Raw genomic sequence first — 15,141 nt, 5'->3', positions numbered from 1 at the left:
CAAGCCAAAATAAAGTACCACATTTCTCAAGGTTCTTGCGTGAAGTAAGGGTCCTTTGATAGGCCATCCCTTGTAGTTTTCAGTTGGCAACATGCCTTGGTCTGGAGCGCAATGTGCTTTCGCTGTCGAAGCATTCTTCAAAAACTACACATCCATCATCACTTCGCAACACGCTTTCCGAATGAACTTCAGCATTCCACCTAACGGTGATGTCCCAAATGGGAAAACAATCCTTCAGTGGGTGGTTAAATTTAGACAGATGGGTACAACATTGAACTGAAAATCTCAAGCCCGATCTCGGACTGTATGAACACCTGAAAACATCCAAGCTGTAGGGGAACCAATTGTGCAGTCTCCTTAGACGTTCAGCGTACAAACATACTTCTGCCTTAAGCATTTGCAACACGTCTTTCAGGAGAATTTTGCATGAGGACCTTAATTTCCATCCATACAAAATGAGGGTAGCGCAGGATCTTGTGAAAGTTGTGTTGTGTAAATCTTGGTAATCACCTGTAAAGAAGCCCATCTTTTCCAAGTATTTTTCTGACAGTGGAGTCAACTAAATGCTGTAGTATCTTTTAATGTTTTTTAAGATAATGTTGGACTTAATGAATAGTTTCACATTGTACTCTTGTACATTTTGTCAGAATGACCACATCTAGGAGGATTCCCTACTCTTGTTTTCCCTACTAGAGTTTTACTTTTAAAATTATGGTTATTTTGAGGTCCAGTAAAATCCCAGCTTCTTAGAATATGGCTTTGAACCTATTTTCACTTTCAATTGGTCAATAACTTTTGCTCAGTGAATCTTTGCGTGGGAAACTTGACTTGATGGTAAGGGTCACTATAAGTAAGGTCTATATTGAGCAGGGCTAGTTTTGCCAAAGCCAAGATATGTTCAAGTCAGATAACTGTTTATGCTTTTAATTTGGTTAATTTAACTTAAGGGTAAGTTCTTTCTCAGAATCACTGTGCCATTTAATGTTAAATAACTGGGTTCATTTCAAACCGTAAATGATACAGTGAAAATACACTGAGATGATTATATCTGATACTAGGCAGTTCCCCCCTGCTCACTTTGCTCGCCAAACCAGCCTGCGTGTCTCTGCCACTCACATTGTGAAGAGGGGAGCTGAATGCACCCCAAGGAGACGCGGTCACTCTTCCAAAATCCCCTCTTCAACGGTGATACAATGGGAAACATTTTTTTACCTCCTGTTTGCTCGATCAGCCGCTGGCTTGCTGCGCTGTACCATGACGTTAGATCTACATTTCGCACAGCGCTTTGAAAATTTAAAAGCCTGTACAGCAGCTGTCCTACTCTTTGCTTTTATTTCTGACCCCAGGTATGGTTAAATCTGTTGGCACAAAGTCTTGCTTTGCAGGACAAATTCGATAAACTCTGAAAGGAATAATACCAAACATATAAATATAGGTTTTAAAATAAGCCCGATTTAAAGTGTGACAAAAACGTGACATAAAAACGTTGCACAAAATCTTTGCACTTTTAGGCTTAGGATTTTATATATATACCAGTAGCGGCACACTGCATGATAACGTGCAATGAATACACTTGACTTGAGCATTCATAGTTTTCATGCTCTTTCTCTGTACGTTTAGCATTCGTTTGCTCAGAGGTTGATGCGCTTGCCGTTTCCTGAGCAGCTCTTCTTTTCTCCACCCTAGCAGCCCTCTTCTTTCATCGGCATCTTTTTGCATTAATTAAAACTGATTAAGTCAGTGTTTGTGTTGCAATTACTTATAACATTTTCCTTAATTTTTTACTTAAACTGGCACTTATGTCTTCAATCTGCCTCAAGAATGATTTAAGATATGAAGAGGTAGGGGACGTGACAGCGAAGGAGGGAGGTAATGAGAATGGCACCCATACGCATGAGCTGCATGGCCGCCCTGCTGATCGCTGCAGAGAGTTGATTCTACAATAAAATAAAATGAGTAATAAAAATCATCACCACAAAAGCGGATAGTAGATGTCTCGTAGTATATGTGTACCAAATTTCAGGTCAATTGGTCAAACGGTTTGTGAGCTACAGGTGATTTCAAATCCTGGACAGACAAAAGGACAGCCACGGTTGCATATTATATAAGATGATATAGAGTAGATTAGGGTTTTGATGAAGACTGAAAAATGTTGCTTTAAAAATTTCCAACAACAGAAGAAATGTCTCATCAAAACTGTTCTGATGTTCTAATGTCAGGTTGCCCTCTATGACTTTTCCTTCATAGAGGGGAGGGTTTTTTGTTCTTACTGTTGTTGTCCCCATCACAAATGTAAATCTAAACTGCAGAATTATTACCCTAAGTTTTATATATACATTATTTTTCATTTGAGTACTCAGATATTTTTTTTCCCTTTGGCTAATTAGACAGCCAACATTTTAAACTTGATGATCTCAAGGCTGTGCTTATGTTATGTATATATAAAAAAAATAACAAAGGTTAATTTTAGTAAGACAAAAATGTGCCCATGTCACAGTCCAATTGGCTTATATAACGATTATTAAATAAAGAGAGTTGGTGAGAGAAGGCATTGTGGTGCATTGAAAGAATAAAATAAAGGAGTGTGCTTATATATATATATATATATATATATATATATATATATATATATATATATATATATATATACACACACACACTTGTAGCAGTGCTACCATTAGTTAGAACTGCATCTCCCAGCAGTCCTTGCAGGGGCTGTTGGGGTCAAAGGTGGTCAGAGGGGTTTAAAAGGAGGGCAGGGGTCGAAGAGAAAAAAAAGTTTGTTTTGGTCGTTTTGTGCTGGTATTTAACTGTTGAACTGCCTGTTGTTGTCTGCTATATACCATCGTGTCCTGGATTGTATTGTTTGTTGGGGTCTGGATATCATTTGTCTACCTGTTTACTGATACTGAGGACGTTGTCTGGATTCATAGGCTTTTACGGAAGAAGGAGCGCGCCTGAACCATTCATCTGTCAACCTACTTCAGCAACTACCGGTAGGACTGTGTTTTTCAATTTCCCTAGCTTCATTCAAATCACTGGACATAACTTCACCGCTGATTATTTCATACATGGACTTTACTGCGTGTTTGTCGTGTTTACTTGTTAAATGTAATATCACCGAAGGGATCAGGGGTGGTATTGTTGTTTCAGTTAGTTCATTTAATTTCATTATACTTTTTTATCATTTAAGTTCCCAGCATGTTTTCTTTGTTGTCTCTGTAGTGTGTGTGTGTCGTGCCAAGGCTGGGGTTGTCCCTGGTAATCCTAGATTAAAATAAATAAATCACCGTCACGCACGACGGTGTGAATCTTAGTGGCTTCTGACCGCTACACACTCACCTATAGGATTATTAGGAACACCTGTTCAATTTCTCATTAATGCAATTATCTAATCAACCAATCACATGGCAGTTGTTTCAATGCATTTAGGGGTATGGTCCTGGTCAAGACAATCTCCTGAACTCCAAACTGAATGTCAGAATGGGAAAGAAAGGTGATTTAAGCAATTTTGAGCATGGCATGGTTGTCGGTGCCAGACGGGCCGGTCTGAGTATTTTACAATCTGCTCAGTTACTGGGATTTTTTACGCACAACCATTTCTAGGGTTTACAAAGAATGGTGTGAAAAAGGAAAAACATCCAGTATGCGACAGTCCTGTGGGCGAAAATGCCTTGTTGATGCTAGAGGTCAGAGGAGAATGGGCCAACTGATTCAAGCTGATAGAAGAGCAACTTTGACTGAAATAACCACTTGTTACAACTGAGGTATGCAGCAAAGCATTTGTGAAGCCACAACACGCATAACATTGAGGAGGATGGGCTACAACAGCAGAAGACCCCACCGGGTACCACTCGGAAAAAGGAAAAAGAGGCTACAATTTGCACGAGCTCACCAAAATTGGACAGTTGAAGACTGGAAAAATGTTGCCTAGTCTGATGAGTCTCGATTTCTGTTGAGACATTCAAATGGTAGAGTCAGAATTTGGCGTAAACAGAATGAGAACATGGATCCATCATGCCTTGTTACCACTGTGCAGTCTGGTGGTGGTGGTGTAATGGTGTGGGGGATGTTTTCTTGGCACACTTTAGGCCCCTTAGTGCCAATTGGGCATTGTTTAAATGCCACGGGCTACCTGAGCATTGTTTCTGACCATGTCCATCCCTTCATGACCACCATGCACCCACCCATCCTCTGATGGCTACTTCCAGCAGGATAATGCACCATGTCACAAAGCTCGAATCATTTTAAATTGGTTTCTTGAACATGACAATGAGTTCACTGTACTAAAATGGCCCCCACAGTCTCAACCCAATAGAGCATCTTTGGGATGTGGTGGAACGGGAGCTTCGTGCCCTGGATGTGTATCCCACAAATCTCCATCAACTGCAAGATGCTGTCCTATCAATATGGGCCAACATTTCTAAAGAATGCTTTCAGCACCTTGTTGAATCAATGCCACGTAGAATTAAGGCAGTTCTGAAGGCAGTTCTGAAGGCGAAAGGGGGCCAAACACCGTATTAGTATGGTGCTCCTAATAATCCTTAAGGTGAGAATATATATATATATATATATATATATATATATATATACACACACACACACCGAATACTCATCAACCAGCTTGTTGACACATTCAAATTTCTCAAAGTAAATTGGCTTTTGATAGCATAGTATTACAGTAAACATATGACGTTGTTGGTGCCTTACAATAAAAAGTACACTATCTTACTCTTCAAACTGATGAGAAGATGATGTTATATCTCACTATACGAACATGATATACTACTGCTAACCTTTTGTCTTTAACAGAATCTATGAATGATTCATTTATATGAGTTTTTATACTTTTTTTCTATTAGTAAGCAAGGAATAAAAGGCAAACACACACACTTATTTATATCTTAGAGGACAGGATAAACAAATAATTTCTAAATGGTTTCAGCTATGCAGTACATTAGACATATATGACATAAGTTTAAACATATATGGCTGTAACCTTCTGGTTTTAAAATGATAATTGCAGACCAGCGTTTATCAATCTAAATGTGAGGTTTAAAAAATATACTTCAGTGGTAAACACAATTCAATCCAGAAAAAGAAGGGAACAAACTTCAAGCTTAGAGTATATCTGAATTTTTTTCAGAAAAATGAAATCTTAACAGCTTAAAAAGACAAAATACCTGGAGGCATCTGAAGAGGGTTGAAGCCTGGCCTTAAAAAGGGAGGAGGAGGCGGGGGTGGTGGAGGAATGCCAGGAGGAAAACCAGGTGGAGGAATTCCCATATGTCCAGGAAATGTTGGAGGCTGCACAGGTATTGGGGGAATACCAGTTACCTGTATTTTTGAAGAAAATGAAAGCTCTTAAACCATATAATAGAAATACAAGACTTAAGAAATCAATGTATATATATTAAAAAGTACACAAGAAAACAATGAGACAAATCAGAAGACTTGGTCACAGATTAATCTTAGATTGCTTCTTAGAAGGTCTAGCCTGTGTATACATGCCCTAATCAAAATAAAAAGGAGCTATTAAGTGTGCAGTTTTGAAATCCCAAGGTGAATGTACTTTCTTATGAAATTCACAATAAATTTATTATATTCCTTTAGGATTGAATTCACTAACTGCTTCTGCATATCATAACAAAGTATTACTATCAAATCAAAACCAGTGTACACAACCTTTACAATCTGGTAGACAATATTATAGCATTAACTCTCAGGCCACAGAGCTCAAAAGTTTTTAAACCCAGTCAGAAGAGATGCATACCAATAATTGGTATAGACAATGTTCTTACAGCCTTTAAAAAGGTCATTTCAATTATCAATATTTTGCTTCTTTAGGTAGGTGAAGGTTTAGAACATACATTTATTGTTATGCTCATTTTGAAACAAATCATTCTTTATCACCACATCAAAGTCTCACAAAGATTTTAGCTGCAAATGCGGACTTGTTTTTCAAAACAAGCCTTTTTCTTCTTAGCTTTTTGCTTTCCCTGTTTTTAAATGAATAGCAAAGTCTGAATCAAGACCACACTCTTATTGGGATTGAGAGATGTACTAGTTAAGTAGCATGATAAAATACAATGTAACTTTAATTAAGTTTGTATGAAACTTCCATTTACTGGATTATTTTAACACATAAATAAAAAATTAAAGGTAATAAAAAATTATCCACATTAAAAAATGGACACAGTGGAGACAGATACATAAAGTTATTTTAAAATAAAACACATTTAAAAATTACTTCTTATACCATAGGCAAAGTTGCAGATCCGCTGCTACAGGGCTCATCTTTGTAACTAAACCTTGCAAGCCCTAGGATAAGTCATAATAAAACCTTTATTGCCCATTCTCTTTAGTCTAATATGGGGCAATCACCAAAAAGTAGCAGACGTGACCCTGTAGTTGGGATATATCGGGTTGGATAATGGATGGTTGTTATGCATGCACTTCACTTCAAGATCTAAAACTATATGAGTCCAGTCTAGAGCTGTTTAAGCTGTTCTCCACCTCAAGCCTTATGTGTCATCAAGGTTTATATTTATCTTCCCCATCAACTAAGGAGAGTTGACTATTTGAATGGGCAGTACAAAAAATTAATCCGTTGCCTAGAACCAATTACTGCATGATACCTAAGTCTGAAAAGCATTTAAGCACTAACAGCCATTTAATAAGCTATGTTCCCTTTCCTCCTTAAACTCCAAAGGAGATACCGTTTGTGTGAAGATGATTATGGCTGATCGATACTGCACTGGGGGAACCATTCATCATTTGTGTGCTGGAGCATCCTAACAATTGGTGCTCTGCAGGGGACTGTCCAAGGGTGCTTCACGGTGCTAAACGGTAAGTACCAGATTATACATCAATCACATTTGCTTATCAGTTTTAAAAAAACTAACTGTTCTTAAGTAAATCTTACTGATTGGTAGGCACTCAACAATTTACACTGTAAACCTCAGCACTGCCATGTTTGACAAATCTTTTTATAATCCCAATCTTAAATCACTCCAAAGCAGTTCTTTATTACTCCTTTGGCATTAACTCCTATTCTCTTTCTTTCTGTCTGCAGCTTTGCTAAGTACATACTGGGGTCTTAAACATATGTCCTCTATGGTCCCTTGCAGGCCCAGTTTTTGTTCTATACTCTTTGTGGCTTAAGTTCTCCTACCCACTTTATGAACAGCCAAATTAACATCACTGACAGTCTGTTGTGATCATTTGCCATTAATGAGCAGAGAGTTGACCTCAAGTTAACACTGGTCAGGGGCACAGAACAGAACGAAACAAATACACGCTGCACTGTGTGTTTAGAAGTTTAATTTGTGTTATTTCCAGCCATCTAGCAAACATTACATCAATTGCCTCGACATAGTGGTTTACTGGAATAACAATGAAGTAACAACAGTATTCTGTATAAAAGTTTTGATATTGAGTGTTTAACAGATAATATCTGTTGTTACAATAGCCAGCTGACACACAGTTGTGGAATAATTTACTACAGCTATATAGACTTAAGGCCCTCTACATGTGGTTAAAGGCTGCTAGTGTTAGTCAACACATGATGTGCTTACTAGTTTGGTAATGGCTGAATTGTGGCATTTTGTGCTTTGCGAAGAGCTGGAGAAGCCCAGTGCGGCAAAGGAAAACGCAGGAGATGACTCGTCAGCTACGTAAATGATCAATGGTGTAAAAGGGAGCATATTACAGGAAAAACTACTGTTTATAATTCAGACAATTCAAATATCCTGGCTGTCGGAATCCATCTACATTATTTGCCCAGGGAGATAAATTACATCATCCTTATTACTGTTTATATTCATCCTTTCAAAATGGGAACTTAGGAATGGAAATTATTCATTCTGTCATCATTTCTGTAGTGACCAAAAGAATGAGATCGCGAATACAAGCGGCTGAAATGAGTTTCCTCTACAGGGTGTCTGGGCTTTCCCTTAAGGATAGGGTGAGAAGCTCAGTTATCCGGGAGGGGCTCAGAGTAGAGCCACTGCTCCTCGGCATCGAGAGAATTCAGATAAGGTGGCTCAGGCATCTGATCAGGATGCCTCCCGGACATCTCCCTTGCGAGGTGTTCCTGGCACGTCCAACCGGGAGGAGGCCCCGAGGAAGACCAAGGACACGCTGGAGGGACTATATCTCCCTGCTGGCCTAGGAACGCCTCGGGATTCCCCTGGAAGAGCTGGAAGAAGTGGCCAGGGAGAGGGAAGTCTGGGCATATCTGCTCAAGCTGCTGCCTCCGCGAACCGACCTAGGATAAGCGGAAGAGGATGGATGGATGGATGGCATTCTGTCATTAACAAGTTAATAATGACTCAGTCTGACCCTGCAGGTATAATGAATGGTGACTTCAACCATGTGAGTTTGGAAGAAACCATGACAAATTTCCATTAGTCTGTGACTTCCACTCAAGGAAATAACAAGCTTGACTTGCTGAATTCAAATGTTAAAGATGCCTTTAGATGTAAACTATTGGTACTTTTGATTGAAATCTGATCACACAGTCTAATTAACCCTATTCCCAGCTTCATAGCCTGTTATTTTTGTGCACTAAAGAGCAGCAAATAAATACAGTGGAAATGCTTTCTATTTATATAAGCAAATTCATTCTCTGACGGTGCCTTTATAGTGTAGAGACAGTACTGAGTGCCACAAAGGATAGATTCACTGCTCTTTACTTTGAGGTGACTTGCTATCCTTAAAAGGACTGCTTGCCTTTTGCCGCACTAGTTGGAAAAAGCACCTGCAACTGTATGATGTAATTTATTCTTTTGGCAATTCATCCTTGGCTGATGTAACTTGTCCAGCGTCGCTGCAATAGTAATGCATTTGCAGTTGACCACTGATTAAATTATGTAAACCGAACGTTGCTGCGAATTGCACTTTTATGTTTTCCAGTTCAACCACAGTGTAAGGAAATCTCATCTATCTGGATGATAAGCGGATAATACCACCCTAAACAGCTGGCATGGCATTACTCAGTGATGTTTGTGAAATACCCAATCGTTAGCAAGTTCACACTGAGAAGCTCCTGTGGCTAAAAACCAGAGAGTGGCCAGAACTTGCAAAGGAACAGGTACAACACAATTCCTCAAAGTCTGCCTTTGTAAAGCTGGCGCCAATTCAACACACAGGTCAAAGATGATAGGTCTTGGAAATCAAAATTGACTTAGCCAGACGTTATCATCAGTAAATACGTGCTCTCTTCTAATTTCGAATTCTAATTCCCTTTGCGATGTCTTCTAATAAAGCTAAAGCAGCCAAGGTAGTTGGAATAGCTTGGCCATTGCATGCACCATTACTTTGTTACAGAATGATTGCAATCAAGTGAATTAAATTTGTAAATGATTTGCAATTAATTTCGGTACATTTGATAAAACCCGCATCACAGATGTGAATCTAAAAAAGAAAAGCAGACCACAGAAACAGTAGCACTGCTTTGATGCTGGGTGCTGCCAGTTTGCAAAACGGAGCAGAAAAGTGCGTACGCAAGGGGGGACCCTGCTATGAAAATGAGCGTCACTTAACACCAAGTTCAGTTTTTATATATTCAAAGTGAGTGTGGAAACAGCGGTACACAACATTTTAATAATTCTGCACTCCTGGGATTTACTGATGAAGGGGTTGAGATGGAATATAGGGCTCAAGTGGAGAAGTTTGTTTCTTGGTGCAGAAATAATTGTCTGCATCTTAACAACAGCAAATCCAAGAAACCGGTTATTTCCGGTTAAACCGTACCAGAGCACCTCTATGTTTGGTCACTGTTCAAGGAGTGGATGTAGAGGTGGTGAATTCCTACAAGTACTTGGGGGTCGACATTAATGACAGGTTGGACTGGTCTCGGCACACAGAGGAATTATACAAGAAAGGGCAGTGCAGGCTGTTTTCCCATAGGAGACTGCATTCCTTTAATGTGGGAAGTAATGTCAAGTGCGATGGCCAGTTCAATGTTCTATTTATTGGTGTGCCGGGCAGATAACATCACTTCAAAATAGACCAACTGAATCAACAAGTTAATTAAAAGGGCAAGCTCTGATGCACAGGATGCACTCTGGCACCCTGGAGGTAGTAGACAGAATTTTAACAAAACTGAGTGAATTATGAGCATCCTCTCTCTGATGCATTAACAATGAGTACTTGCTACCAATGAATTATTCAGCAGAACTGTGTCAACAAATGTTACTGGGGCTCCTTGATAGCAACAGCAATAATGCTGCACTGTGACAGCCAAGTCAGAAGTTTTCTTTCTTTTACTTTTCTTGCTTGTTAGTTATTCTGGTGTACGTTCAGATTACAATGTGTCTCTCTCTCTCTCTATATATATATATCTATATATATCTATATATCTATCTATCTATCTATATCTATATATATATATATATATATATATACACATATACATATACACACACACACACATATGTATATATTTATTTAACTACCTATTTATGTATCTATTTAAACAAACAGCTTCTGTAAAAAGCCAAATTTTCCTCGGGGATAAAAAAAAGTTCCATCAGTAGTATTTTATATATTATTACTATTATTAATAGTAGTTGTATTTCATATTACTATTATTATTTGTAGTATTTTAGATATTATTACTATATTACAAGTAGGAGCAGCACTGTTTATTATTATTGTTAGTAGTAGTAGTAGTACAATTGTTGCTGTATCAAATGTCATAAATGATACTGTTGGCTATATCAAATAATAAGCAAACTGATACCCTGGACTATTATTATCATTATTATTTTCATTAATACTCCCACTACTAACTAGGCCTTCATTTTTATAGGGAACAAATCAATGTGTATATCATGTATATCATTGCCATTAAAAAACACTAAAGTTCAAATTTATGGATTGCCCACTAGATTGCTGCAACCCTCCCGGTTAGTTTAATCTACTAAGTGAAGTTTTTCAAAACTTAAGGTCATTATGACATACCAGGGCACAAGAATATGTAGGCAGCTCGTCTATCATCAGCATCAATTCAGACCTTGCACAGAAGCTTTCTTATGATGACCTAATAGAGGACTTTGCATCCAAAAAACACAGACATGTGCTGGGGTGATATGCAACAAAGAGACTGATAAGAAGAAACACATAAAATTTATGTTCAAGTTTTAATTATCAAAAAAAAATATTCTATTTCATGTTATATGCTTGTTTATTTATTTATATATTTATTGTCTAAATTATAACTGCTACAAGAAATACTAATACAGTAGAGTCAGGAAGGGGCAAGTTAGGGAGTCTGGGGGACCCCCAAGAAGATAATTTCACTTGGGGCTCCAGTTTGGATAAGGGTGGCATTGAGTGAACATGAAGAAATGCTCCATGACCAAAGGATAACCAAAAAACTTTGATCAATGTATGTCCAAAAGAAGATGAGATTTTTGCTTCTTTTTTCTTTTGTGAAAATAGGTAACAAGATAAATAATTTTCTGTCGTCTGTCCTTGAGTGTTCAGTTTCAAAAAAGCCACATTCTTACACAGCTGATAAGGTGAATAAAACACATTAATCAACTGTGTCTTCGGATATTTCACACCTACCTGCTAGAACAACATTTTCATATACATTTCCTACAATGTTGTCCTACATTCATAACATTTATGGTTTATAAAGTATGCTGCTGCTTCTAGTGCTATGTTGACCACAAGACCGTAAGTCAAGCTATCATTTAATTTCTAAATGTTGACTTAGAAAGGTTTACTGTTCAGAAATGTTGGCTCACTAATTAAACAGCTCTTCATAGCTAGCAATAAATAATGTTGTCAGCTCCTCTGTATCTAAACAATGATTTAACATTCTTTAATGGAAGTTTCCACAGGTGCAGCTATGCATTCAATTCGATCATCAACTAATCAATCAAGTACAATGATGGTAAGAATTTAGTCTATTGGGGTGAAAAACTGTTTACTCCAGCTTTTCTCTAACCTGTTTAGCAAAACAAACTTTCTTCCACTAAGTTCATCCTCTGGCTTTATGTAGAATGACTTCTACCTAGGAGTGGGCAATATGATCTCAAACTAAAATCAAGATATTTTCCATAATACTGACAAAGCTGATGACGTATCACAATATGAGTTATCATGCAAATAGGACGTTATTCTTTCAAGCCCCAAGGTAAAAAACTCTTCTAGCTCTCCAGCAATTATTGCTCCAGTGTAATCATCTCTGACGTCTTCTGCTTTTCGGGTTCAGCTGTGGTCAATATAATGGACACTGAGACGTACTGTATGGACAGAATGGCTAAATGGTCTGGCAAGGATTAATTTGGTCACTGGAGAAAAGAACGCACTTAAAATGTTACTTATTTTGTTCTTAACCTAACCTTATCACAACATTCTGTAAGGCATTCTGATTTGCACACGTGATTAAAATATTTACAGTTTGTTAGCTCGTGTCTTGGGTCCAAGATTCAAATCAATTTTCTGAAGACTTCTTTACTTACAGTCTGAATCGGTTCTATGCCTTTTGCTAGGCGATTTCACTCTATATCCCTCTAATGTTAGCTCTTTCTGCCATTATACAGTTTGCGAGCCAAATGTTTGAGGTTTCACTCTGATGTTTTAGACCAAGTGCTGCTGCAGCTGTGCTCGCTGTTATGTGCTTAGCAGATTTTTGATATTCATGTGCACAATTGGGTTTGGGTGTTTTAAAAGGTTAACAGTAGTTTTGCATTAGCCACCACAGCAAGAAAACAACATTTTTAAAGTATTATTTCCTATATAAAGTTGAGGTGTAAGACTGAAAATAGGGAGCAGGATATGAAGCAGAAAATAGATGGAGGCAGTAAGAAAGTGATGATCAGGAGAGGCACTCTCCAGTCTTTCAGTATATGATTGACGTTCATGGTGAATTTTTGTTATGTACTCAGTTTATTTGCTCTCAGTTTTTCTTATGGAACCTGTGCAGCACTCCGTCCTACACTGACAAGAGTGGAGTACTCAAAAGAGCGGCACAAGAGTCAAGTGTTTTATTTATATATTTTCTTTTCTATAGTGTTCAGAGGATTTCTGCAAGTTCAGGTCTTGAAAAGTTTTGCCATTTCTGAGCTTATCCTGCTACCAACAGTAGTGCAAATTCAGATCGTAGCACAGTGTCATACCAGCATTTACGGTCATAATGGTGTACTGCACACCTCTAAATCTACCTCTCCCTCCAATCAGCCTGGAATCATTTTTATCAGTTGAAAGCAATCTTGTTAAAGGCACATTTAAGGTGGAAATTGAGTAACACAATTAAAGTATCACAAATGAAGGCAAAATAAAACTACATTTTACAAAGATGTCAAGTTTCCTTCACAAGGAGAACTACAAATACACGAAATTAAGTGTAAAGGACTGTAGTGCTTTGTGGAAAAAAATCAGGTTATATTTATACTTTTTATAAAAATAAATTGGCACGGAAAAAATTAGTATCGGTCATTGGGTTTTCAGAAACCAAATTAATGTTAATTATTTGAATGACACTGGAGCAAATGCAATACCATTACAGTTACAAGTCAGTCCAAGTTAAAGTCATACATATGCGCTAGCAAAGTCAGGCCATTTATGTGAAGTAATTAGAAAACACCACAACAAATGCTGTTTTAATGTAATTCTAAAATAATAATATTAAATTGACAATTTTGATTCACAATGTTAAGCTTAACATTAGGACAAATCTAAAAAAAAAAAAAAAAGAGGGAAGATTTGAAAAAATAAATCATCAATTATAATATCCAGGTGTATGACATTTGATATTGAAATTATTTTTGACTTGATATTATTCTTTAGTAAAGTAAATGTTATTAACTATCTAATTGTCCATGTACTGATTTAATTTCATAACTACAAATGTCATAAATCTGGCAAAATTATTTACTGACAAAAATGTTTTGAAAAGTTTGATTTTCTCAGTAGCTTCAAACAGTCCATACAAATTAAAGTATTCTGCATTATTCCATTATTTAATAATTAATGTGGTAACACGTCCTGTGTTAGCTGGGATTGGCTCCAGCAGACTACCGGGACCATGTAGTTAGGATATAGCAGGTTGGATAATGGATGGATGGATGGATGCAGTAACAATATAATAATGGTTACATTTTTTACTACTGATCAGGTGAAGTTTTTATTTTTCAATTAACTAACAGAAATTGTAACTGAATAAATTTACTATGTGTAAATGATAAAGTAAGTAGTCCACCATGGTCATATCACTTTATATAAAGCTGTCACTGAAATTGTTCAAAGTTAATAAAATGTCCAGCCATTTGTTGTTACTAATCAGAAATTCCAGTCTGCCACACATGAAAATCAAACTATAATATGTACATTTTTTTTTTTTAAAAAAAGTAGGGATATGTAAGCATTCTAATGAGTATTTCATACCAAACCACACAACTGTTAATAAATTAAAAATTATTTTAAAAAATATTTGGTGTACAAAAGAAAAATTAAAAAAAGACACACAAGCACAAAAATACTCATAAAACCTTGTTAAAATCCCCAAATATATTTTTGTGCTGATAAAGAAATATCATCTTTAGTTTTACCTAATAAGAGTTCAGTAATTGACAATTTAAGACTGAAAAAATGGTGTCACTTCAGAATATTTTAATTCCTGGGGGTGGTACCTCAAAGACAAAAGGTGATCTATACAAAACTGCTTAATCCATTTAATGATTACAGTGTAGACTGGAATGTTTCTTGGAACTACATAAGCAATAATAGCTGAAGCCTCTTATTTCTTTCATGTTCTGTACCCTTAATGTAAAAAGTGGCAACAAACTGTTGCAATCCCTGACACTGTCTGACATTACTAATAGTTTATTTCTTTTGATTTGTGACACTTCTAACTGACAAATAAAAAAGGGATTGAACAGTTCTTCTGTAGCTTCTCATTTTTAAATGCTTTTCCACATTTTCCATGCCTTCGGCCAATAATCCTTCCCCAAACCACTTCTCATTGGGTGGTAAAATGCGTGTATGGGTAAATGCTTTCAGTGGAATGAGTTCCTATTTAAAGCACATAGACTGCATATAGGGAAACAGTATATCACATTATGCCTCTAAATAATATACTTATTATTACAGGCCCCACTGATTGGTTAAAGTGTATTAGTTTAT

At 37.1% G+C, this 15,141-nt stretch overlaps 1 protein-coding gene across 2 annotated transcripts in view; it reads right to left on the bottom strand.

Annotated features, from left to right (window-relative positions):
- LOC120523539 (SR-related and CTD-associated factor 4-like) overlaps nucleotides 1-15,141 on the bottom strand; it is a 440,470-nt gene that overhangs the window by 91,136 nt on the left and 334,193 nt on the right. For both annotated transcript variants that reach the window (XM_039744940.1, XM_039744941.1), the window contains exon 17: nucleotides 5,184-5,337. In XM_039744940.1, coding sequence (XP_039600874.1) covers nucleotides 5,184-5,337 — 154 coding nt within the window. The remainder of the gene's footprint in view (nucleotides 1-5,183; nucleotides 5,338-15,141) is intronic.

Source organism: Polypterus senegalus, chromosome 2 (assembly GCF_016835505.1).
Source record: "Polypterus senegalus isolate Bchr_013 chromosome 2, ASM1683550v1, whole genome shotgun sequence".
In the NCBI taxonomy this organism is placed as follows: domain Eukaryota; kingdom Metazoa; phylum Chordata; class Cladistia; order Polypteriformes; family Polypteridae; genus Polypterus; species Polypterus senegalus.
Note: the sequence above shows the minus strand (reverse complement) of the source record. Positions and strands in the feature narration are given on the sequence as shown.